This window comes from Heterodontus francisci, chromosome 5 (genome assembly GCF_036365525.1).
Source record: "Heterodontus francisci isolate sHetFra1 chromosome 5, sHetFra1.hap1, whole genome shotgun sequence".
In the NCBI taxonomy this organism is placed as follows: domain Eukaryota; kingdom Metazoa; phylum Chordata; class Chondrichthyes; order Heterodontiformes; family Heterodontidae; genus Heterodontus; species Heterodontus francisci.
Window position 1 is genome coordinate 60,059,841 of NC_090375.1, and position 26,817 is coordinate 60,086,657.

The window sequence follows — 26,817 nt, forward strand, 5'->3', positions numbered from 1 at the left end:
GTCTTAAAGGAGGAGAGAGAGGTGAGGCAGAGCAGTTTAGGAAGGAAATTCCAGAACTCAAGACTTTGACGGCTGATGGTATAACTGCTAATGGTGGGGCAAAGTGAGTGGCAAATGCACAAGAGGTCAGAGTTTGAGCAATACAGAGCTCTGAGGATTTTTGGGCTGGAAAAGTTTATTGGGATTGGGAGCAGCAAGGGAGAATTGTAAATTACAGCTGTTGTTGGACTGAGAACCACCATAGGTTAGCAAGCATTGGAGTGATGGATGAAAAGGACTTGATGTGGGCTAGGATATGGGGTAGCAAAGGTTTGGATGAGCTGAACTTTATGGAGGGTGGAGGATAGGAGGCGATGCCAGGAGAACATTGGAATTATTGAGTCTGTAGATGACAAAGGCATGAATGAGGTTTCAGCATCAGTTGGGCAGAGGCAGGGTCAGAGATGGGTGATTTCATGGAGGTGAAAATAGGCAGTCTTTGTGACTGAGACAATATGGGGTTGGAAGCTCAGCTGGTGGCCAAATAGGACACTGATATTGTGAACAGTCTGGCTGAGCCTGGGAGTAGCCCCAAGGAGGCAGTGGAATCTGATAGTGGGTGCTGAAGAAGATGACTTTGGCTGTATCACTGTTTAACTGGAGGAAATTGTGGCTCATCCAGGAAGGCAAAAACATACCAGCAGTGGAAAAAACATAGTGGCCCGATGTAGTTATGCCTCCCATTCATATTGGTGCATTCCTTCTCCACTCGAGTCCTTCACCAGACCCAAACCAGGGAAGGGGCGGTAATATTACTATTAATGGGAGGAGAGAGAGCAGCTGACCTTGATATCAAAGCAGAATTTGATAGAAGTAGCCCTAGCAAACTGAAGTCGATGGTGGTCAATGGCAAAAAAACCCTAGAACCTAATCTAAAGGAAAATGGTTTGATTGTTTGAAGCTTGTCATCATAGCCATAGTACTTCACTGTAGGTGTTGCTTGGAACGAGCTCCAGAGAAGAAAAAATAAATGTAGGACACAGGCAAATGAAAATAAAGCAGCAATCGAGCAGTGGAGACATTTGAAATGACATGGTCCATTGACTACAAAGAGCATAAAATAGTTTAGAAGTTGGATATATTTTTTAATAATGATAAAGGTCATGATTTGCACTTTTATGGGAAAACTGGCAGAGCCACAGAATGGTAATCTTTTAAAAAAATTTTTTCCAGAAACCCAGGTAACAAAAACTGAATTTGACATCTTCAGCTGCCATAAATTAGTGACCTTGATGATTCTTCATCGTTCAAAGTTAATCATTCAGGACCCACTTGCTATTTGTGCCACACTGATCTGACCCACAGCCTTAAAAATACTGACTGTGCAATCAACAGAGGAGCTGTGCACTGTTAAATGTTCTGTAGGGTAATTTGATTTCTAACATGTAGCCCTTTCCAGAAACAGTAATAGTCTTCTGTTGTTTTGCCTTCCTTCCTTTATCCTAGACAGGCAGATGGTTGTGTGATTATTTTGAGCTCTGGAGCTTAGAGTATTGTGAATCATGCCATTCATGTTGTGTAGTGTCTGACTGTCTGCTGTGTATGAAATTCTACAGGTTCTGGAGCAAATGAGCAGGAACCAGGGGAGCTGCCCAACGGGGAGCATGGTGTAGGACAAACTGATGGCACAGGTAAGGTTGAAACAGGAGCTTTTTGTATCCCTACTCCCTGCAGGAATTCAACTGGGAATCTTTGGTAATAGCTGTGTCTATTTTGTTTTGAATTTTGTATGTGTGATATCTCTATCAAGGTAAGAAGCTTATTTTTTCCTGAGGGCCTCGATTCTCATTGGGATAAGATTCAGCGGGTGCTGCACCCTCTCCCAATTGGCCATTCTTAATGTGTGAACCTAAACAATGAATGACTAGACTGTTTCACCTTTTGGGATTCACAGTTGAGTGTGCTGCTGTCCTCACCTGTTTCTACATATGCACTTCTAGCTAAGGTCTCTGGATATTGGTTGGGTCCAGGATCCTTCACTATTTGTCCCCCCTCTAACCCAAGAGCTTTGAGGCTGATTGCAGTGGTTCCACTGTTGCGTTGGTGAGTTCTGACAATTCAGCACAGATTGATGATCAAACCTGGTAACTTCCTAATCTGTGTATCTCAGCCACAGTGCTTTAATCAGCTGTAGCACTGGACATGTTCAAGGATACTCTTTAAAAGTGTATCAAAAGAATGACTTTGCAGAGCAGATTAAAACTTTTCAAAGCTGACTAATGTACATATGTAAATTTTCAATATGCATATTTTCCCCAACAGTTTATTTTCAAGTTCTGTCAACAAATAAATTGGGGAACTTGAGACTGAAATAGGTCACAATGCTGCCCTGGTAGTTTCATAATGATCACTACTTTTAGTTGGGGCCAGAGAATAGAATAGTATGACAGTATAGCAGTTATGGTACTAACAACACAAAAGGACAAGAGTTGATCTTCCATCTGATAACTTAAGGACTAACATAAGAATATAAGAAAATTATGTACATGAAAAACCAACTGGCTCATCTCACCTGTCCCATACATTCATGATGCCTTGTGCATCCTTGCCCACCTGGAGCTACACAATCTACTGGGAGAGGCTAAAAACCCTGACCAATTAGTGGGGAAAATCTTGTGATTTGTCAGTGCCTCTCCATTCTCTTTAGACAATTGAAACAAGTTCATTAACTCGTCCATTATATTAGAGTACCTAGCTTTTGTAGAGGGTGACCTTTGCCCCCACCAGAAACCGCTCCAAATCTCTCGAAGGAGTTTAGCAAATTAATGTTATCCATGTGAGTTGGTAGCCTGTTCCACCGATGTGCTGTTCTCTGTGAAAAGGGAAACCTCCTAACATCCAACCAAGTTCTGGTCCTCCCTAACCTATCCAGTTGAAAGAATTTGTTGAATATCCACGATCTATTCCCTTCATTTTATAAGCCGAGTCTGCGCTTTACTAAAATATACAGACTCAGCTCTTCAGCAAAAGGAAATTGGATGGGCACTTGAGGGAAATAAAATTGCAGGGCTATAGAACATAGAACATAACAGCGCAGTACAGGCCCTTCAGCCCTCGATGTTGCGCCGACCTGTGAAACCATCTGACCTACACTATTCCATTTTCATCCATATGTCTATCCAATGACCACTTAAATGCCCTTAAATTTGGCGAGTCTACTACTGTTGCAGGCAGGGCGTTCCACGCCCCTACTACTCTCTGTGTAAAGAAACTACCTCTGACATCTGTCCTATATCTATCACCCCTCAACTTAAAGCTATGTCCCCTCGTGTTTGCCATCACCATCTGAGGAAAAAGGCTCTCACTATCCACCCTGTCCAACCCTCTGATTATCTTATATGTCTCTATTAAGTCACCTCTTCTCCTCCTTCTCCAATGAAAACAACCTCAAGTCCCTCAGCCTTTCCTCGTAAGACCTTCCCTCCATACCAGGCAACATCCTAGTAAATCTCCTCTGCACCTTTTCCAAAGCTTCCACATCCTTCCTGTAATGCGGTGACCAGAACTGCACGCAATACTCCAGGTGCGGCCGCACCAGAGTTCTGTACAGCTGCAGCATGACCTCGTGGCTCCTAAACTCGATCCCCCTACTAATAACAGCTAACACACCATATGCCTTCTTAACAGCTCTATTAACCTGGGTGGCAACTTTCAGGGATTTATGTACCTGGACACCAAGATCTCTCTGCTCAAATACACTACCAAGAATCTTCCCATTAGCCCAGTATTCTGCAATCCTGTTACTCCTTCCGAAGTGAATCACCTCACACTTTTCCGCATTAAACTCCATTTGCCATCTCTCAGCCCAGCTCTGCAGCCTACCTATGTCCCTCTGTAACCTACAACATCCTTCGGCACTATCCACAACTCCACCGACCTTCGTGTCATCCGCAAATTTACTAACCCACCCTTCTATACCCTCATCCAGGTCATTTATAAAAATGACAAACAGCAGTGGCCCCAAAACAGATCCTTGCGGTACACCACTAGAAACTATACTCCAGGATGAACATTTACCATCAACCACCACCCTCTGTCTTCTTTCAGCTAGCCAATTTCTGATCCAAAGCATTAATTCACCTTCAATCCCATACTTCTGTATTTTTTGCAATAGCCTACCGTGTGGAACTTTATCAAACGCCTTACTGAAATCCATATAGACCACATCCACGGCTTTACCCTCATCCACCTGTTTGGTCACCTTGTCAAAAAACTCAATAAGGTTTGTGAGGCACAACCTACCCGTCACAAAACCGTGCTGACTATCTCTAATGAACTTATTCTTTTCAAGATGATTATAAATCCTATCTCTTATAACCTTTTCCAACATTTTACCCACAACCGAAGTAAGGCTCACAGGTCTATAATTACCAGGGCTGTCTCTACTCCCCTTCTTGAACAAGGGGACAACATTTGCTATCCTCCAGTCTTCCGGCACTATTCCTGTCGACAATGACGACATAAAAATCAAGGACAAAGGCTCTGCAATCTCCTCCCTGGCTTCCCAGAGAATCCTAGGATAAATCCCATCTGGCCCAGGGGACTTATCTATTTTCACACTTTCCAAAACTGCTAACACCTCCTCCTTGTGAACCTCAATCCCATCTAGCCTAGTAGTCTGTATCTCAGTATTCTCCTCGACAACATTTTCTTTCTCCACTGTAAATACTGACGAAAAATATTCATTTAACACTTCCCCTATCTCCTCCGATTCCACACACAACTTCCCACTACTATCCTTGATTGGCTCTAACCTATCTCTAGTCATTCTTTTATTCCTGATATACCGATAGAAAGCCTTAGGGTTTTCTTTGATCCTATCCGCCAATGACTTCCCGTGTCCTCTCCTTGCTGCTCTTATCTCTCCCTTTAGATCCTTCCTGGCTCGCTTGTAACTCTCAAGCGCCCTAACTGAGCCTTCACGTCTCATCCTAACACAAGCCTTGTTCTTCCTCTTGACAAGCGCTTCAACTTCTTTAGTAAACCACGGATCCCTCGCTCGACAACTTCCTCCCTGCCTGACAGGTACATACTTATCAAGGACACGCAGTAGCTGCTCCTTGAATAAGCTCCACATTTCGATTGTGCCCATCCCCTGCAGTTTCCTTCCCCATCCTACGCATCCTAAATCTTGCCTAATCGCATCATAATTTCCTTTCCCCCAGCTATAATTCTTGCCCTGCTGTATATGCCTGTCCCTGCCCATCGCTAAGGTAAACCTAACCGAATTGTGATCACTATCGCCAAAGTGCTCACCAACTTCTAAATCTAACACCTGGCCGGGTTCATTACCCAGTACCAAATCCAATGTGGCATCGCCCCTGGTTGGCCTGTCTACATACTGTGTCAGAAAACCCTCCTGCACACACTGGACAAAAACAGACCCATCTAAAGTACTCGAACTATAGTATTTCCAGTCAATACTTGGAAAGTTAAAGTCCCCCATAACCACTACCCTGTTACTCTCGCTCCTGTCAAAAATCATCTTTGCTATCCTTTCCTCTACATCTCTGGAACTATTCGGAGGTCTATAGAAAACTCCCAACAGGGTGACCTCTCCTCTCCTGTTTCTAACCTCGGCCCAGACTACCTCAGTAGACGAGTCCTCAAACGTCCTTTCTGCTGCTGTAATACTTTCCTTGATTAACAATGCCACACCACCCCCCTTTTACCATCTTCTCTGTTCTTAGTGAAACATCTAAATCCCGGAACCTGCAACATCCATGATAGAGGGGGAGAATGGGAAAGACTCGATTGTTCTAAACTCTATGAACTCGATGGGCCAAATGGCTGCCTCCTGTGCTGCATACTCTGACTGTATGACTCATCCATGATCTAAAAAAAATCTCTTTCCTCTTTTAGAACCTAGTTAGTACCTTGTTCAGACTATTAATTTTAATTAAGGCCTCCAGACCTGCTGTGCTAATACTCATTAATTAATGCACTTTTATACTTATCCCTATTAAAATTTTTAATTTCCCGTCTGAGTTTGAACAAATGTCCTACTTTTGAGAGAGGAAGAGAAATACTCACCAACCAATCACCTAACTACTTTCCTGTGATGTCACACTGATTTTTCTTCTCTCTTTTGCTTCCAAACGTCATTCCACTCTGCCCTTGCTGCTGGTCTTGGACCTGCTCTGCTGTCCCGCTTTATTGCCTGCCAGTCTCGCTCTGTTTTCGCTCTCGTTTCTGGTCTTGGGCCTGCTCTGCTGCCCCTCTTTATTCCCTGCTGGTCTCACTCTGTTCTTGCTCTCGCTGCTGGTCTTTGGCCTGCTCTGCTGCCCCTCCTTATTCCCTGCTGGTCTCACTCTGTTCTTGCTCTCGCTGCTGGTATTGGGCCAGTTCTGCTGTCCTTCTTTATTCCCCGCTGGTCTTGCTTTGTGCGCGATCTCATTGTTGGTCATGAGCTTGCTCTACTGTCATCTTTATCCTCCCTGCCGGTCTTGCTCAGTTTTTGATCTTACTGCTGGTCTTAGGATTGTTCTGCCACGATCTTTATTCCCCGTTGGTCTCGCTCAGCTTTCGATCTTGCTGCTGGTGATGGGCAGTGAATGCTAGTTTTCCAGAATTCTGGCTGCACTTGAGATAACCCATTTCTTCCACTGCTTTTGCATCCAGCAGATTTCTTTTCATAACAAAGACCCTTTTTATGTGGACAGATTATTAACTTGACTTTTGACTCCCTATCAAGAGGACCACCTTGATACAATGGGAGGCTGTCACTATGCTCCCATTGGAAATGAGTGTCCCGCTAGATGTAAACCCAGTATTCAGAGACTAGAACTCCCATCGGTGCCCACCGGTGTGATGCAAGAGTTGCACAAGTCTCAGATTTCCTTTTTAAAAAAAAAAGACAATGGAATAATTGCTGGAACTCTCAACCGTGACGGACACATTTGCCAGATGGGAGTCAAACATGCAGCTTTGTTTTGAGCAGTAAGTGTTTGCTACAGGGCTGCTTTATGAGCATTAGTAAATTATACTAGCAGAGAGTGCAAAACATTTGCAGTCAAATTGGCAATTTTATTGTAACTTCTTTACATACAGGACTTTTAGTTATTCTTTCACCAAAGACTTTAACAGAATGAAAACTTCTCACTCTTGAAGCTACATTAAGCTGTGCATGTGTAAAAACAGGCCTAGGAATATAAATACAAATTTTGTCAAGAATCTGGCCTTGTGACTTTACTTACAGTAAATAGTCTAATTGGGAACTGTTTTCTCCTGAGTTTGAAAAGCCAGGTTTACATCTGATAATTTATTCTTCGAATAATACTGAGCCTATTTCCTGAAATCTGCCTGTTATAATTTCAGCATCAATCATCGAAGAAAGCCGTTTTCTAACTACTGTTACGACCAGGTGAGAAAGGTGTCTCGGGATCTTTCTCAGCCTTCACCTGGTCTTATTGTAACAGGGTTTTGTTTTTTAAACACTGTTTTGAGCACCCCCATGGTGAATCCTTGTTCACCGCTTTCTAATTATAAGGCAGAGAAATTAGCACAAACAGGCTGCCTTAGGTTTAAAGAAGAAAAGTGAAATTTAATTAAATTTAAACTTAAACTCTGATTCGGTTAACGCTTATGAATACACGCAATACGCACATGCAAATAGAGACAGGAATATGGAGGAGAGGTTTGAGGGAATCTGTGAAGAGGGTTTTTTTTTACTGTGCTTCGAACTCGCTGTAGCGTCCTTGATTGTAGGTAGTTTTGCTTTTCATTGGGACCCAGTATTCTTAAACCTTGTTCACTGTAGCAGACGTTTCTGTCTTGGGGTTCCTGTGTCTTCAATGGTTTCCGAAGCTGGTGAGAGCAAGATGAGAGCAGACAGGAGAGAGGTCTTTTCAGTCCAGGAGCAAACAGCTTTCTGAGTTTTAAAACTCTGTGGCAGGTTCAAATTCAAAAAAACTCCAACAGCCAGTTAGTCATGTGACTAAACTGGTCTGACCATGTCTATTTGTGTATTCGGCCATCTTAACCTGGAGTTAACCTGGAATGCTAGCCTCTCCACCTTCAACAACTGGTAATCCAAAAGTCCATTGTGGATTAAATTGGAGCAGGGAGCGGCCCCTTTGTCCTTTCCAAGTACTGTCTGTTACTATGCAAATGTTTTTCCAGTCAAGGGTCTGTTTTTTTTAAACAAGTTCTTCCTTTACTCCAGTAACAGTTTAATAATTAATGTTCATATGGCGAAATATGTGTGCCTGCATGACACTACCAATCTTGTTTTATGACAAAGTCCTTGTTTCGAATTCAGGTTTCTTAGCAACATTATAACTGCTCCTTCCTTGAGTCTAAGTTTGTGCACTGGTATTCCCATTGGTGTTAAACTGTGTAGAAACTCTGGAGGGCATAGACTGTTATCCATCATCTTTGTCTATTGAATCAACGCTGATGTACTCTTTTAATTCACCTGCAATTGCATTCACTTACTAAACACTGGCTGGGATATTACTGAGCTCCGGACATCGGGCTCCATCGGTGGGGGGGGGGGGGGCCTGAATATCATCAGCGGCCCACCGCGGAGCCCGATGCTGGGAGTGCCGGGCCCAATCTTCCCGGCGGCGGTGAGGCTCCGTGGCGATTCCCCCGCCATTAGGCGACAGGACCTGGATTAACATATTTAAATTAATGAAATGAATGCATTTAAATTAAATCAACAGTGATCTTTGAGCAGCGGCTGGCACTCTCGTACCTTTACATGCCTGTGCAGGGTAAGCAGGTGCCAACATAGTGGGGAAGGGAGGAATTTATGATTTTTAGTGCAGGGGTGGGGTGTAGACGGGCTCTAATGTAAATTACTAGTGTAGAGGAGGGTGGGAAGGGGAGACCTCTGCACTTCGATCAGTTTGAGAGTGGGGAGTGGGGGAGGTCAAGTGTTGAAGTTAAGTGTTTTTGGGAGCGGGGAGAGGGCAAAAGTCGAATTCAGTTGTTACTGGGGGGGGTGGGGGCTTGCTCGGGGAAGGGGTGATAGACTTATCGGTGATATATTGGGGGTGTAAGGTAGGTAGCCCTTTTAAAAAAAATTTAACTGACCCGTCAGGGCTGGCTGCCCTTTAAAAATGGCACCAGCTCCTGTGGACAGACAGCTGACACCATTGTCAGTGTCGGAGAGCCCGCCCCCTCCATGTGATTGGGGGGAGGGTGGCGTGGCCCGACCGGTTGATTATCCTGGGCTGCCACGAGGAAGATCGGCGGCGCACGACCCGCGCATGCGGCCACTATTTATTTATTTTTTGTCCGCTGCCGCTCCCGATTTTTTTTTTTCCTAAAACATTTTCATTCAAATCCCTGCCATATGCCAAGTTCAATATAGGTGAAGTGGGATGGGGTGGGGAGTGGGGTACTGCAATTTCTCAATGTTCCTGAAATAGGAGGGAGGTTTTTAAAAAAATAATAATAATAATCAGCCAGCTTTCCAGCTATCGGTTACTCTCAGGTAACCGCTGCTGGAAAGTGTGTGTATGTGAACGCTGCATGATATCCAGTATGCAGGTACTCGTATTACATCACACCACGCAGTTGTCAGGCATTGGTTTGTGAGGAATAGGGATGAAAGCAAATTCCTAGTATCACCTATGAGGTGCTGAGCAGAGGCCAAGTATGTACTAAGGAACAAAAAAGGGGCAATCGCACTGCTGGGTGTTTACTGTAGACCCCCAAACAGTCAGAGGGAAATAGAAGAGCAGATATGTGGGCAAATCTCTGAGAAGTGCAAGAACAATAGGGCAGTAATGGGGTAGTTGAGGCAGAAAACCTCAACTCCTTTCGAATGAGTCTGGATATGCACCTCAAATACCGTAATCTGCAGGGCTGCGGACCAAATGCTGGAAGGTGGGATTAGAATGGGTGGATTGTTTTCTGGCCGGCACAGACATGATGGCCCAAGTGGCCTCTTTCTGTGCCTTAAACTTTCTATGATTCTATGAAATCTATTGAATCTTCATTTTTTGCAGAAAATTTCAAATAATTGTCCCCACCATTTTGTCACACTTCATCATTCCATAATCTCATCCCCTCCCTCCCATGCCGGCCCATACCATTCCTTCCATCCCTCTCATGCTAGCCCCATCGTGCTCTTGCCGCCCCCATCCATCCCATCAATCCCATCCCATCCGTCACAGAAATAATCTCTCCAGCCAGGGTAATTTTGTTTTTGGGCTCCACTTACCTTTTCGCTACTCTTGTTCTCCACCAACTTGCACCCCACCACTGCCATCAACAGTTGGCAGCCACACATGCGTCCTGCGCTCCAGTCCTCGGTGTGTCACACATGCCTCTGTGTGCACCAGGCACTGCCCACCAATAGATGTGCCACTTAAACTGACCAATCAAGACAGTCTGGATGGACAAAAGATGAGTATTATTATAATAGTAATCATTTATTGTACTGATTGCTGCCTGCTCCCTGCATCACATTTAGCAGCTTTCCAGGGTGCAAAGTGGGACTGGACTATGGAGTTGAACTTCAGTATGGAATCTTGTATGCTCCAATGAGGGATACACCAGTCATGCATCCCACTGCGATTTTTCTCTATGCAGGAGTTGCCTGATGCTAGTGCTGACTATTAGGGGCTGACCATAACCTATATATCATCTGCATATAACTTGTCATTCAATTATGAGGAACATGACTGTTGATAGGGTGAACAGAAGAATCAAACAAATATTTTTTCTCTTCGTTTTAATATCTGGTGTAGGTAGTAGTAGTTAAGGCAGCTGAATCAGTGTGTTTAGCAAGTGAACGCAACTGCAGTAAACCTTAAAGCACTTGGAGGGGGTTGGGAAAGGGCGGCAAGGTGTTAATTTGAAGCATCGTATGTTCATATTTAAATGTGTGATCTGTGACAAAGGTTTATAGTTCCCGAATGGCCTGTTTCAAGAATATACTTTGTTGAAGATGTACAGTTTAAAAATTCCATTTTTATATTTTTAAAAAAAATCATACTTTCTAGTTCAGTTTCAGTTCCTATGACCTGGGTAAGTAGACTTAAATGGTGTGGTACTGAGTTATGCAGATCAAAAAGCTGCCCAGGCTTGATCCCCGGACTTTGCTATTATCTCGTGTCAGGGTGGCGGATGGGGTGTTACAATTGTCCCGAGCTAGGGAGGAGAAAAATCTGCCTGGTTTCTCAAACCTGTACAGTGAGCTGGATGGGTTGGATGTTGGATGAGTATGTGATTGAGCCTGGCTAGTTTCGCCCTCTCCCGCCCTCTCCCGCCCTCTCCCGCCCTCTCCCGCCCTCTCCCGCCCTCTCCCGCCCTCTCCCGCCCTCTCCCGCCCTCTCCCGCCCTCTCCCGCCCTCTCCCGCCCTCTCCCGCCCTCTCCCGCCCGCTCCCGCCCGCTCCCGCCCGCTCCCGCCCGCTCCCTCGCGCGTTCGCTCTCTCGCTCGCGCGTTCGCTCTCTCGCTCGCTCCCGCGCGTTCGGGTCTGCAATTGAAACCCGACCCAAGTCCGACAGAACCACATCCGATCTGGCCCGAGTCCTTTGATTTTTTGCCGCACCCGACCCAACCCAACCACTGGAATGAAGTTGATCATATTAAAGAGGTTGTGCTCTACCTTAGATGGAATCACTCACCGCAGACTAGTGCGGAGTCCGGATGCACATTTCCCACCTTGATGTTCTGGCTGTTCAAATCTGGAAGCTTTTCCCTCCCTGACCAAAAAGCAGCACTGTGTCTGACCCAACCTGATCTGAAAGCGACCCGACCCGAACCTGACTCGTCAGGTGTGGTCGGGGTCGGGTAGCCATGCTCTAATTTGCTCTGATGATGGGCTTAGATGCTTGAGATGTAAGGGGCAATATTTTAATGCAAGTTGCATTCTTGTAAAGTGGCTTATGCATTCCTGTTGAGCTCTGTCCTTTTGCACCTGACTATTGATTTCATGTGTAGCAGGACATAGGAATGAAAGTGGAAGTCAGTAATGTTTGCTGTACAAAAGGCTTGCAGTGCAGTGGGATGCTGAAATAGAAGGACTGTAAAAGTCTTTCTAGATGGGTGAATTAATATGGGTCGAATGGCTGCCGCATCAGTTATGACCTGTGATCATTATCCTGTGAATCTTGTTGACTGTGTGAACAAGTGGATCTTGTTCAAAGATTGGATGGGTTTACTGTGATATTTCCTCACAGTAGACACAGTGTTCACTATCTTGGCATTTGCAGAGGGCTGCTGTGGAACTGTACCCTAGCAGCAGGGGATGACAAATGTTTGCGTGGTTTCTTTAAAGAGCAGTAAATGGTGAGTCATAGCCAGTATTTATACTGTTCGTAACAACTCAAGGATGATAAACAGACTTTGCAGACGATAGTGATTCAGGCATCTGACTGAATTAAGTAGAGTTGAATCACTGGTTTTAAAATACAGCACGCTTTTTTCTTTTTGGCTGCAAGCAAGAGATTAAGTACATAGGTGAAATTTAAATTCGACTCAAATAGGTTTTAGTAACATACTAAAGTAATTTGGCACTATCAATAAATATTCCAGTTTGTTTTAAAGTCAGATGCTCATCCTATTCAATGACTCTGTAATGTAAAGGTTGGGATTTGTAAAGAAGAGAGTAAATTTGCCTTACATGTGAACTCTCACTGTCTGAGCCATACAGTCCACAAACCTCAATTGCCAGCGTGTGTCGAGTTAGTAAAAGCAGGGGAGCAGCATTTGGTCTTTGCTCCTTTGGCTAACAAATTGGCTCACTGGAAGTGCTTGTGTGTAAATGTCAAATTATGCTCAGTAGTGATCTCCATAGCTGGAGAGCCTGTTTCAGGCTCACACATGAATAATGGGCATTTGGGTGAAGTATCAAATGGCAGCTGCTGCCCATAAAATTGAGTCAAAGACTTCAGGGAAGAGGAAGAAAATTGGAGAGACTATTGTGTGGTTTAGATGGTTTGTGTTCTAACGTTTGCCAGACAGCTTGTCTTTAAAATATCTTCTTTCTTTACACTAACTTCCTGTGCTTTTTTGCTTCTCTTCTCTTTCCCCATTTCTTTCCTCCCTTCCCTCCAAATATCTGTATCTAGCAGCATAGAATGGAGCTTTTTATCACTCAGGCCACTCTACACACAAGAGCAGCTCCAGTGATTAAATGTTGCACAACTCAACTCTACAGCTCTCAAAGTGTCATCTTGAGAAGGTTTTGTCAATTATTTCCAGTTCTACTTGTGGCGAGCATCAAAGGTCCAAAGAGCATCTTTACATTAGTGGCCACTTCTGGTTTATTTTTATACTATGTTGGAATCTAACTGGCAGTCTGGTGTAGTGAATTATGTGTCTAGGATTTGGTGGTGTTTAGCAAAATAAAAATCATCTATAGATACAATCAGACTTTATCCATATAACACGTATAAAAAGAACTCATTGCATAGTTTACCCAACCACTGAAAATCTGCATAGCTTTTGTTATTAGGATTGTAACTTCATTTGTGTACCTGGAGAGGGGTGCGATGGAATCTGCTTGTATTCTGTACCACAGTTTTGATTTTTTGGATTCCGAAGGAATGCTGACAGCACTGCTGAAGGAACAGTTGAATTGAGGAAGCAACAGTAATGGAGGTTCTAACCAAATCTTAGTTAATCCATCAAAGTAATCCGTCAAATGCCAAATGTTTATTTTCTTTCAGCACTATTCTGAAGGGCTATCAGTACTGCAATTGCTGAAGTAGTCTAAATGTTTGTTTATTTCATGGAATTCCAAATTTTTGAATCTGTATTTTCGGGATAGCATTCTGCAATTTCTGTTGCTGAGTTTTATTTTTACACAGGCAGTGCCCTAGAAAGTAGTTTTTTTTGCAGCAGCAGCAGTTTAACTATTTATTTACGAACTTGGAAACGTTCATTGCATGGACATTTAATAAAAGAACTGGAAGGGGAGGAGAAAACAGATGAAAATTCAAAATTGGCTATCACTAATTAATCCATATGTCCCATTTTGAGACAGTATTCACAGAATGGTGGGATCTTAGTGATGTAATGTCACTCAAACCAAGCAAGGATTGTGATTGGAATTTTTAAAATAAAATGCAATAGTTGTGGATGCTGTTAGCACATTGAGAATCCTGTAAGATTTCTGTTTATGTGCATGAAATAAGATTTGGGTAGTCTCAATCGATGGCTTGAGAGCTGCCTCAGCTTGTGGTCTTGGTGATTATCTTGCTTTGCCTCCCTGGTGTAGAAATGTTCAGGAGTTGAGGCATCAACTGTGCTTTTGGCTGCTGCACTCCCAGATTGTATGGAAGCTCAGTCCTTTTTAAAAAAAAAAGCTTCTAGCTTTGGTTGACCCTGACTTGATAACATTTTCACAAATACCCTGGTGTTTTAGTGTAGGCTTGTGAATGCAGGCCTTGTGCTTCACCTGCTGTCAATTCTTAAAATAAATCTTAACTCATTACAAGAGGGTTTATGCTGAAAATATCAAAAGTATTGGTATTACATTTTCGAGAGAGGGTTAAAATCTGCCTTAAAATCAGGCTGTCTGAAATTTTCCTGATATTGCAACCTAGCAGCATATGCATGTAAGATTTCCTCGCTGTGCCAAGGGCTTGGATGCTGAGTGACAGGCAGGCCTGTTGCTGGAAGCCAAGAATTGTCTATTCAGGAAGTTTCCATTGTAAACTAAAGTTTCCCAAGGTACTCCTGTCAATTTGTAAGACTTCTGGTCTCATTGGTGATGTCAGTTGCACAACTCTTACCAATAATGCTTGTGGCAATTCTCTCCCTTTTTTCTCTCTCTCGATGTAACCATGCAGTCACATTTCTATTTTAATGTCAATTATTAAAACAAAACTTTATCCTCAATTGTTTTAATGCACATCTATATGTAAATTGCTGATGACTTCATTGAAGTTTCTTTCCAGATGCACATTAACTTTTTTATATTTTAACTTCATTTGTAAGGAGTTTTAATTTCAGCTACGGTTACATGTGCAGCCATTGAAGCTTTGTGACCACTTTCCCAGCAGCCTAGTGGTGATATAATTGGTCTCAGCAAATACAGCACTTGTTCCGCAGTTGGCCTCAGTGCCCCTGGACTAGGTACGGGAAAACTCAGTCAGGGATCCAGCTTCTGATTGGTATGCAGTCACCCTTGCTGGATAGTGCATTTATGTGCACGTCAGAGTATATAGAACGGCTGTATTGTTTTTCATATTTGGGTAGTATTACCTATTTACTCCTTGGGTGAAGTATCAAAGAGCTTCTGGTGCCTGTCAAACATAACCTGGCAGGTGTCAAAATCTTCTGAAGAGGGAAGATATTTGGCCAAAAAACACTCTGAGCATCTCAGCAAATATTTTGAGAATCTACAGTTGCCTGCCAGCTGTGCTTTATTCTGAAGTTAACACACCTGAAACCTCTCCTTTATAAATCCTTAGCTGTTTCACTTTCCTTTTCAATGATTAAATTAACCCAATACAAATTGTTTCCTGGAATGACCAAATCTACTGATTCACTTTGAGGACAACACTTCCAATCCAGTCCAGGAAGTTGTCCTAGTCTTTGAGTCATGAGTGTGTCATAAGGTTGAACTCTTACATACCAACATATGAGTCAGGAGCAGGAGGAGGCCACTCAACCCCTCGAACCTGCTCCGCCATTCAATAAGATCATGGCCTACGTGATTGTAACCTCGACTCCACCTTCCCGCCTACCCCCGATAACCTTTCCACCCCCTTGCTTATCAAGAATCTATCTAACTCCGCCTTAAAAATATTTGAAGACTCTGCTTCCACTGCCTTTTGAGGAAGTGTTCCAGAGACTCACGACCCTCTGAGAGAAAAAAATTTCCCCTCCTCAGTCTGAAATGGGTGACCCCTTATTTTAAAATAGTGACCCCTAGTTCTAGATTCCCCCACAAGAGGGAACATCCTTTCCACATCCACCCTGTCAAGGCCCCTCAGAATCTTACATGTTTCAATCAAGTCGCCTCTTACTCTCCTAAACTCCAGTAGATACAAGCCTAGCCTGCCCAACCTTTCCTCCTAAGGCAACCCGCCCATTCCAGGTATTAGCCTAGTAAACCTTCTGTGAACTGCTTCCAATGCATTTACATCCTTTCTTAAATAAAGAGACCAATACTGTGTGCAGTACTCCAGATTTGGACACGCCAATGCCCTTCATTTCCTTATTTTTTGATTTGGAGTCTAGTACGCACTGCGGGTGTGGTTTTTTAAAAATTCATTTGTGGGATGTGGGCGTTGCTGGCTAGGCCAGCATTTATTGCCCATCCCTAATTGCCCTTGAATTGAGTGGCTTGCTAGGCCATCTCAGAGACCTTTTTTTTAATAAAAGAGTCAACCACATTGCTGTGGGTCTGGAGTCACATGTCAGCTGTTTTCATGGTCACCATTAGACTAGCTTTTTAATTCCCAGATTAATTGAATTCAAATTTCACCATCTGCTGTGGTTGGATTCGAACCAATGTCCCCAGAGCAGTAGCCTGGGTTTCTTGAGTTACTTGTCCAGTGACATTACCACTGTGTCACTGCCTCCCCATTCCAGTATTGAGAATGCTTTCTTTCTATTGGTAATAGGAAATTCACAACCGTAGCTTTCTAGTACCTGCATACTCTGTATTAAAAACTCACTCCATTCTTCCAGTACCCACCAGTCACAATTCTGAGCTGTCCTTGTGCATTGACTACACAACCAAAGAGGAATGAGTGGGAAGGTGACTTTCCAGGTGCTCTGTTCATTTGTCCTTGAGGAAGTGAGCAGTTTAGATTTGGTCATATATTTTTTTTTTTACTTTGTCTCTTGCCCTACTTCATAACTTCTCCAATTTGTGGGAAGTTGAAGGGGAGGAACCTTATCTCCACATCAGTGTGCCAACTTTTAGTGTTCATGCACTATGTAAGTCAATAATTTAAGGTTTAATTTCAGTGCTTCATGTGACATCTCTGCAACCAACCCCCGGCACCCCAACTTTCCAATAATTTAATTGATTGAAACTTTAGCTGTCCTATTTGGTTCCTTTGTTCAACTGCCATTAGTTGAATAACTGGGAACAATGGGAGCAGTGCTTGAACTTGTATTGCCAAAGCATATTCATGATTTAGAACACTTCAAATGGGATGGATTCACTACTGGGATATAAATTATGCCTCTCAATTGGAAGGGGTTTTAATTTTTAGTAAAATCATTCTATTAGTTGGGTGGTGTGATACAAGTTGCTGAGACACTGGATGTTTAGCCACTCTTTTTGCTAGTCACTGACTCCAAATTCAACCCTAGATGCTCCAGATTTATATATCGGACTCCACAGCAACTGGCTATGTCTTGGTAAATTTATAGTTTCTCCTCTGTCCCCTTGAAGTTTAGTCACTCCCTGCCCTGCCAGTCCAGCAAGTGGGGTTAATTACAATGTGACAAGTTTGCATAGGCAGTTCCATTGTAATTTCCTATATTCACATTTCTAATAGAAATGTAAAAATAAGAGCAGAATATGACTTTTGAAAAAGAAAATGAAGACCAAGTTACATTTGTATACTTGAGTATAATTATTACCCCACCCCACCCCCTCAACTTCTAAATACTACACTTGGTCTTGACTCCCCATATGCAATAGCATGGGAGATTGACTAGCAGGTGAAGAGAAAAACCTTCCCTCTCCACCCCGCCTGCCCAAAGCACAGATTTTGTAGACCCAGCCTCGTTCACCAATTGACCAGCTTGGTTTGTTCAGAATTAGTTCTAAGGCTTCCTGGCCAGAGGAAGTACTTACAAATTTCCCTGGGGTTAAAGATTGACACTTTTTAAAAAGAAAAAAAATTGTATGTTACTTTTTAATCTTAACACTTTTTTTTTAAAAACTGGCATGAAGCTGCTTTTAACTTGTGTAACTGATGTAACATTCGGGTTAATTGTGTGTGTGTGTTTCACATTGTAACCTGGGCTAATCTTGTCTTATAAACCTCTAATTCTTAACACTTGGTAATGTGTGCAGTTTCTCATCTTCAGTGTACTAATGACACTAATAAACATGATTCACCAATCTGAGTAATTGACACCTGTCTCTGTCATTTCATATACCAGTGTCTGTATCTAACATGTATGATATGGAAGGATACCACTTAAATCATTGTCCAATAGAAATTGCAAAATAGTCATAGGTATGGCAGTGGTGACACCATTTTTAGCTACACGCTCTTAGAATTCTCATACTTAATAAATATCTAGCATCATTCAGTAACTAAGGAAGCAAGGCACTCCGAACCATCAAAAAAAACCACTCGCATGCTTTTCATACCATTTAACCAACAGGTATGCAAAAAGGTTTAAGTACGTATGTCGTTCGGATGAGGATTGAGATCAGCTGCCAAAACTTGTTTTCATTTTCTAATAGCCACATCTGTCCATTCCTGTACCACTATCCATCATAGTAATGAGTAATGACATCACACCTAAAATTTAGAAAGAATCTCTTGGTGTTTTCGAGGTGAACATGGAGACAACTTCAGTGGAAGTTGTGAGTAAGCTGATCATGAGCAAAGTTGAAACGGTAGGATTTGATGAAACTTTCGAATGCAGAGGGAGAAGTATTGATGTGGAGAGGTTTTAGGAAAGGAATTCTGGAAGGAGCAAGAAGGTTTTGCTACCGATAATGAAAGAAAGGAGAGAGATGGGAGAAATGAGTTGGAACGTAGGCCAGGACATGGGAGTAGAAGGAGGTTGTGGGAGTAAGATGAGAAGAAGCTAGAGAGGAATTTATAAATATTATGTTATGGGTCAAGGATCCTGTGAAGGGCAGGGGTGTTCAGTGAGTGAACCCCCAGAGGTCTGTACTGCTGTACTGGAGCCTTGGGCTTTTCACCATATTAATAACTTGCGTGAAGGATCAGAGGGCTGTATCTACAAGTTTGCAGGTAACACTAAGTAAGAAACCACAGTAAGTTGTGGAAATGGGAGGAGGAACTGATAAAGGAGCATACATTAAGTGAATGCCTGCAGTGACTTCTGCCCAATGAGAAGTCATCTGTGCAAGACAAAGTTTTCATAATGGTGAGAGATTAAGAACTGTGGAGGAGCAAAGCGATTTGGGTGTCTGGGTGCATATCACTAAAAGTTAGTGCACTGATACAAAAAGTAATCAAAAAGGAATGTTGGCCTTTATTTCAAGGGGGCTTGAATACAAAATGGAGGAGGTGATGCTTCCTTAGTCAGACCCTAAGTGGAGTTTAGCAGTTAATCCTGGAGAGAGAACCTCAATAAGGATATAAAAGCAACATACTGCGGATGCTGGAAATCTGAAATAAAAACAAGAAATGCTGGCAATGCTCAGCAGGTCTGGCAGCATCTGTGGAGAGAGAAGCAGAGTTAACATTTCAGGTCAGTGACCCTTCTTCAGAACTGCTTCCCTTCAGAACTGTTCTGAAGAAGGGTCACTGACCTGAAATGTTAACTCTGCTTCTCTCTCCACAGATGCTGCCAGACCTGCTGAGTATTTCCAGCATTTCTTGTCTCAATAAGGATATATGTTTTTTGATTAGTTTTCCCTTGTTCAGAAGATTGAGGCACGATCTAATTGGCATATTTGCACTGATAACTGGCTATGGTAGCATACTAATTCTTACTGAATGAATAATAGAGGCCCAGACTAATGATCCGGAGACACGAGCTTAAATTGTCTAACGCTAGCTGGGGAATTTAAATTCAGTGAAGTAAATAAATCTGGAATAAAAAGCTAGTATCAATAATGGTGTTCCTGTTGCAGTTGTTGTAAAAGCCTATCAGGATATTAGTGAACCATTCAGAGAAGGAAATCTATGCCCTTACCCGATGTGACTAGACCTTCAGCAATGTGGGTTGAATCTTAACTAGCCTCTAAAATGGCCTAGCAAGCCAGTCTGTTCTATCACATTGCTATGAAAAAGACTAAAGAATAGATCGAGTCACACCACCCATCATTGGCCTAGAGACCAAACACTACAAAGGCACACCCAGCCCAGTCGCGTCTGAAAAGTCCTCCTCACTAACATCTGGGGACTTGTGCCAAAATTGGGAGAACTATCCTATAGACTTATCATGCAACAGTCTGCATTGTCATATTCAGAATTATACCTTTCAGTCAACATCCCAGATTCCCCTCTCACCATCCATGGGTATGTCCTGTTTCATGGGCAGGACAGACCCACCAGTGGTACACAATTGGGAGGGAGTGGCCCTGGGTGTCCTCCACCTTACTTCAGACCTCATGACGTCTCATGGCATCAAATCAAACATGGGCAAGGAAACCACCTGCTGATTACCACCGACTGCGCTCCCTCAGCTGAATGAATCAGGACTCCGCCATGTTGTGCACCACTGGGAAGAAGCACTGGGGGTAGCAAGGGCACCGAATGAACTGAGTGGAGAACTTCAGTGTTGTTCACAGAGTGGCTCCACAAATATCTTCATTCTCAACAATGGGGGAGCCCAGCACATCAGTGCAAAAGATAAGGCTGAAGCATTTGCTTGCATCCATGTTTGTCAGAAGGGCCGAGTGGATGATCCATCTCTGCCTCCTCCTGAGGTCCCCAGCATCAGAGATGCTAGTCTTCAGCCAATCCGATACACTCCTTGTGATATCAAAAAATGGTTGAAGCACTGGATACTGTGAAGGCGATGGGGCTTGATAACATTCCGGCAATAGTGCTGAAGACTTGTGCACCAGAACTGACCGCACCCCTAGCCAAGCTGTTCCAGTACAGCTACAACACTGGTAACTACCCAGCAATGTGGAAAATTGCCCAGATACGTCCTGTACATAAAAAAAAAAAGCAGGACAAATCCAACCTGGCCAATTGCCACCCAATGATCTACTCTTGATCATCAGCAAAGTGATGGAAGGTGCCAGTGACAGTGCTGTCACGTGGCACATGAAAGAACAAAGAAAATTACAGCACAGGAACCGGCCCTCCAAGCCTGCGCCGATCCAGATCCTCTATCTAAACATGTCGCCTATTTTCTGAGGGTCTGTATCTCCTTGCTTCCTGCCCATTCATGTATCTGTCTAGATACATCTTAAAAGACGCTATCGTGCCCGCGTCTACCACCTCCGCTGGCAACGCATTCCAGGCACCCACCACCCTCTGCGTAAAGAACTTTCCATGCATATCCCCCCCTAAACTTTTCCCCTCTCACTTTGAACTCGTGACCCCTAGTAATTGAATACCCCACTCTGGGAAAAAGCTTCTTGCTATCCACCCTGTCTATACCTCTCATGATTTTGTACACCTCAATCAGGTCCCCCCTCAACCTCCGTCTTTCTAATGAAAATAATCCTAATCTACTCAACCTCTCTTCATAGCTAGCGCCTTCCATACCAGGCAACATCCTGGTGAACCTCCTCTGCACCCTCTCCAAAGCATCTACATCCTTTCGGTAATGTGGCGACCAGAACTGCACGCAGTATTCCAAATGTGGCCGAACCAAAGTCCTATACAACTGTAACATGACCTGCCAACTCTTGTACTCAATGCCCCGTCTGATGAAGGAAAGCATGCCATATGCCTTCTTGACCACTGTATTGACCTGCGTTGCCACCTTCAGGGAACAATGGACCTGAACACCCAAATCTCTCTGTACATCAATTTTCCCCAGGACTTTTCCATTTACTGTATAGTTCACTCTTGAATTGGATCTTCCAAAATGCATCACCTTGCATTTGCCCTGATTGAACTCCATCTGCCATTTCTCTGCCCAACTCTCCAATCTATCTATATTCTGCTGTATTCTCTGACAGTCCCCTTCAGTATCTGCTAGCCCACCAATCTTAGTGTCGTCTGCAAACTTGCTAATCAGACCACCTATACTTTCCTCCAAATCATTTATGTATATCACAAACAACAGTGGTCCCAGCACGGATCCCTGTGGAACACCACTGGTCACACGTCTCCATTTTGAGAAACTCCCTTCCACTGCTACTCTCTGTCTCCTGTTGCCCAGCCAGTTCTTTATCCATCTAGCTAGTACAGCCTGGACCCCATGCGACTTCACTTTCTCCATCAGCCTACCGTGGGGAACCTTATCAAACGCCTTACTGAACTCCATGTATATGACATCTACAACCCTTCCCTCATCAATCAACTTTGTCACTTCCTCAAAGAATTCTATTAAGTTGGTAAGACATGACCTTCCCTGCACAAAACCATGTTGCCTATCACTGATAAGCTCATTTTCTTCCAAATGGGAATAGATCCTATCCCTCAGTATCTTCTCCAGCAGCTTCCCTACCACTGACGTCAGGCTCACCGGTCTATAATTACCTGGATTATCCCTGCTACCCTTCTTAAACAAGGGGACAACATTAGCAATTCTCCAGTCCTCCGGGACCTCACCCGTGTTTAAGGATGCTGCAAAGATATCTGTTAAGTCCCCAGCTATTTCCTCTCTCCCTTCCCTCAGTCACCTGGGATAGATCCCGTCCGGACCTGGGGACTTGTCCACCTTAATGCCTTTTAGAATACCCAGCACTTCCTCCCTCCTTATGCCGACTAGACCTTATGTATGCTTCCTTTTTCCTTTTAGCTCGTCTCACAATTTCACCTGTCATCCATGCTTCCCTAATCTTGCCATTTCTATCCCTCATTTTCACAGGAACATGTGTCTCCTGCACGCTAATCAACCTCTCTCTAAAAGCCTCCCACATATCAAATGTGAATTTTCCTTCAAACAGGTGCTCCCAATCTACATTCCCCAGCTCCTGCCGAATTTTGGTATAGTTGGCCTTCCCCCAATTTAGCACTCTTCCTTTAGGACCACTCTCGTCTTTGTCCATGAGTATTCTAAAACTTACGGAATTGTGATCACTATTCCCAAAGTAGTCCCCTACTGAAACTTCAACCACCTGGCCGGGCTCATTCCCCAACACCAGGTCCAGTATGGCCCCTTCCTGAGTTGGACTATTTACATTCTTTTGGGCCTCCTTATCTCGAGAGACAATGGATACGCGCCTGGAGTGGCTATAAAGGCCAATTCTGGAGTGACAGGCTCTTCCACAGGTGCTGCAGAGAAATTTGTTTGTTGGGGCTGTTGCACAGTTGGCTCTCCCCTTGCGCCTCTGTCTTTTTTCCTGCCAACTACTAAGTCTCTTCGACTCGCCACAATTTAGCCCTGTCTTTATGGCTGCCCGCCAGCTCTGGCGAATGCTGGCAACTGACTCCCACGACTTGTCAACTACCGTGGACTATTTACATACTGCTCTAGAAAACCCTCCTGGATGCTCCTTACAAATTCTGCTCCATCTAGACCTCTAACACTAAGTGAATCCCAGTCAATGTTAGGAAAATTAAAATCTCCTATCACCACCACCCTGTTGCTCCTACATCTTTCCATAATCTGTTGACATATTTGTATCTCTATCTCACGCTCGCTGTTGGGAGGCCTGTAGTACAGCCCCAACATTGTTACCGCACCCTTCCTATTTCTGAGTTCTGCCCATATTGCCTCACTGCTCGAGTCCTCCATAGTGCCCTCCTTCAGCACAGCTCAGCAATAACCTGCTCACAGGCGCTCAGTTTGGGTTCCGTCTGGGCCACTCAGCTCCTGACCTTATTACAGCCTTTGTCCAAACATGGACAAACGAGCTGAACTCAAGAGGTGAGGTGAGAGTGACTGTCCTTGACATCAAGGCAGCGTTTGACTGTGTATGGCATCAAGGAGCCCAAGCAAAGCTGGAGTCAATGGGAATCAGGGGGAAAACTCTCCGTTGGTTGGAATCATATCTAGCACAAAGGAAGATGGTTGTGGTTGTTGGAGGTCAATCATCTCAGTCCCAGGACATCACTGTCGGAGTTCCTCAGGGTAGTGTCCTGGGCCCAACCATCTTCAGTTGCTTCATCAATGACCTCCTTTCAATCATGAGGTCAGAAGTGGGGATGTCTGCCGATTGCACAATGTTCACCATTAGCGACTCCCCAGCTACTGAAGCAGCCCGTGTCCAGATGCAGCCAGACCTGCATCCAGGCTTGGGCTGATAAGTGACCAGTAACATTTGTGCCACAGAAGTGCCAGGCAATGACCATCACAACTAAGAGAGAATCTAACCATCTGCCCATGATGTTCAATGGCATTACCATTCCTGAAATCCCCACTATCAACATCCTGGGGGTTGCCATTGACCAGAAATTGAACTGGAGTAGCCACATAAATGCTGTGGTTACAATAGCAGGTCAGAGGCTTCAAGTAACTCACCCCCTGACTCCCCAGTGCCTGTCCACCATATAGAAAGGCACAAGTCAGGAGTGTGATGGAATACTCTCCACTTGCCTGGATGAGTGCAGCTTCAACAACATTCGAAGCTCAACACCATCTAGGTTAAAGCAGCCTGCTTGATTGGCACCCCATCCACCACCTTTGGCATTCACTCACTTCATCACTGACGTAAAGTGTATACCATCTACAAGATGCACTGCAGCAACTAACCAAGGCTCCTTCGACGGCAACTTCCAAACCCACGACCTCTACCACCTAGAAGGACAAGGACAGCAGATGCTTGGGAACACCACCACCTGCAAGTTCCCCTCCAAATTCAAACCATTCCTTCACTGGCGCAGGGCCAAAATCCTGGAACTCCCTTCCTTACAGCACTGTGGGTGTACCTATACCTCAAGGACTGCAGCAGTTCAAGAATGCAGCTCACCACCACTTTCTGAAGGGCAATTAGGGATGGGCAACAATGCTGGCCTAGCCAGTGATGCCCACATCCCACGAATGAATAATAAAAGAAAAAACATTATGGATGGGCAATAAGTAGCAGCCTAGCCAGCGATGCCCACATCCCATGAACGAACAAATGGTATAGATTCAGAACAGATCTAGCTGTAGAAAACTGGGCATCCGTGAGGTACAGTAGGCCATCAGCATCAACAAAATTGTACTCCACCGCAATGTGTAATTTTCTGGCCTGGCATATCCCTCACTCTGCCATTATCAAAAGCTAAGGAATCAACCTTGGTTCAGTGATGAGCATAGAAGAGCGTGTTAGGAGCATCATCAGGTGTACTTGAAAATGAGGTGATAACCTGGTGAAGCTACAACGCAGGACTACAGGCAGGAAGCAGCATGCTAAAGACAGAGATAGGCAATCCCACAACCAATGGATCAGATCAAAACTCCTCAGTCCTGCCACGTCCAGTCATGAATGGTGGTGGACAGTTAAGCAGCTAATGGGAGGAGGAGGCTCCATGAGCATTCCCATCCTCTATGAGCATTTTCATCCTCAGTGAGCACGAGTGCAAAAGACAAAACTGAAGCATTTGCAACCATCTTCAACCAGAAGTGCAGAGCGGATGATCCATCTCTGCCTCCTCCTGAGGTTCCCAGCATCACATGCCAGACTTCAGCCAGTTCGAATCACTTCATGTGATAACAAGAAATGGCTGAGTGCGCTGAATGTAGCCAGGGCTATGCGTCCTGACAATATCCTAGCTGTAGTGCAGAAGACTTGTGCTCCAGAACTAGCTACACCTCCAGCCAAGTTGATCCAGTGCAGCTACACCACTGGCATCTACCTGACAAATTGGAACATTACCCAGGTATGTCCTGTCCAGAAAAAGCAGGACGATTCCAGTCCGGCCAAATACCGCTCCATCAGTCTACTCTTGATCATCAGCACAGTGCTATCAATTAGCACTTACTCACCAATAACCTGCTCACTGATTCTCAGTTTGTTCTCCTCCAGGACCACTTGGTTCCAGAGCTCATTACAACCTTGGTCCAAACATGGACAAAGGAACTGAATTCCAGAGGTGAGGTGAGTGACTGCCCTTGACATCAAGGCAACATTTGACTGAGTGTGGCATCAAGGAACTCTAATAAAATTGAAGTTAATGGGAATCACGGGGAAAGCTCTACACTGGCTGGGACTCATACCTAGCACAAGTGAAGATAGTTGTGGTTGTCGGTGGCCAATCATGTCAACCCCAGGACATTGCTACAGGTGTTCCTCAGGGCAGTGTCTTAAGCCTAACCATCTTCAGCTCTTCATCAGTGGCTTTCCCTCCATGATGTTTGCTGATGATTGCAGAGTGTTGGGTTCCATTTGCAACTCCTCAGATAAGGAATCAGTCCATGCCTGCATGCAGGAAGACCTGGACTGCATTCAGGCATGGGCTGATAAAGTTCCATCTATGCCACACAAGTGCCAGACAATGAAGATCTCCAACTAGTGAGTGTCTAACCACCTCCCCTTGATATTCAACAACATTACCATTGCTGAATCCATCCACCATCAACATCCTGGGGGGTCATCATTGCTCAGAAACTCAACTGGGCCAGCCACCTAAGTACTGTATTTAGATGAACACTTGAAACGCCATAGCATACAAGGCTACAGGCCAAGTGCTGGAAAATGGGATTAGAATGAATAGGTGCTTGATGGCCGGGTGGACACGATGGGCCGAAGGGACTGTTTCTGTGCTGTATAACTCTATGACTCTAAGAGCAGGTCAGAGGCTGGGAATTCTGCAGTGAATAACTCACTTCCTGACTCTCCAACACTCTTCCACCATTTACAAGGTACAAGTCAGGAGTGATGAAATACTCTCCACTTGCCTGGATGAGTGCAGCTCCAACAACACTTAGGAGCTCAAGACCATCCAGAGAAAGGCAGCCTGCTTGATTGGCACCTTAAACGTTCACTCCCTGCACCATTGCTGCTGTGTGTACCATCTACAGATACACTGCAACAACCTGCCAAGAATTCTTCGACAGCATCCTCCAAACCCACGACCTCTACTGCCAAGCATGGAAGGACCACAGCCTGCAAATTCCCCTCCAAGTGAGACACCATCCT

General features: G+C 44.3%; 1 protein-coding gene across 10 annotated transcripts in view; it reads left to right on the forward strand.

Moving 5' to 3' along the window:
- Positions 1-26,817, forward strand: part of LOC137369872 (microtubule-associated protein 4-like) — a 546,551-nt gene that overhangs the window by 145,106 nt on the left and 374,628 nt on the right. For all 10 annotated transcript variants that reach the window (XM_068031528.1, XM_068031524.1, XM_068031523.1 and 7 more), the window contains one exon: positions 1,596-1,670. In XM_068031528.1, coding sequence (XP_067887629.1) covers positions 1,596-1,670 — 75 coding nt within the window. The remainder of the gene's footprint in view (positions 1-1,595; positions 1,671-26,817) is intronic.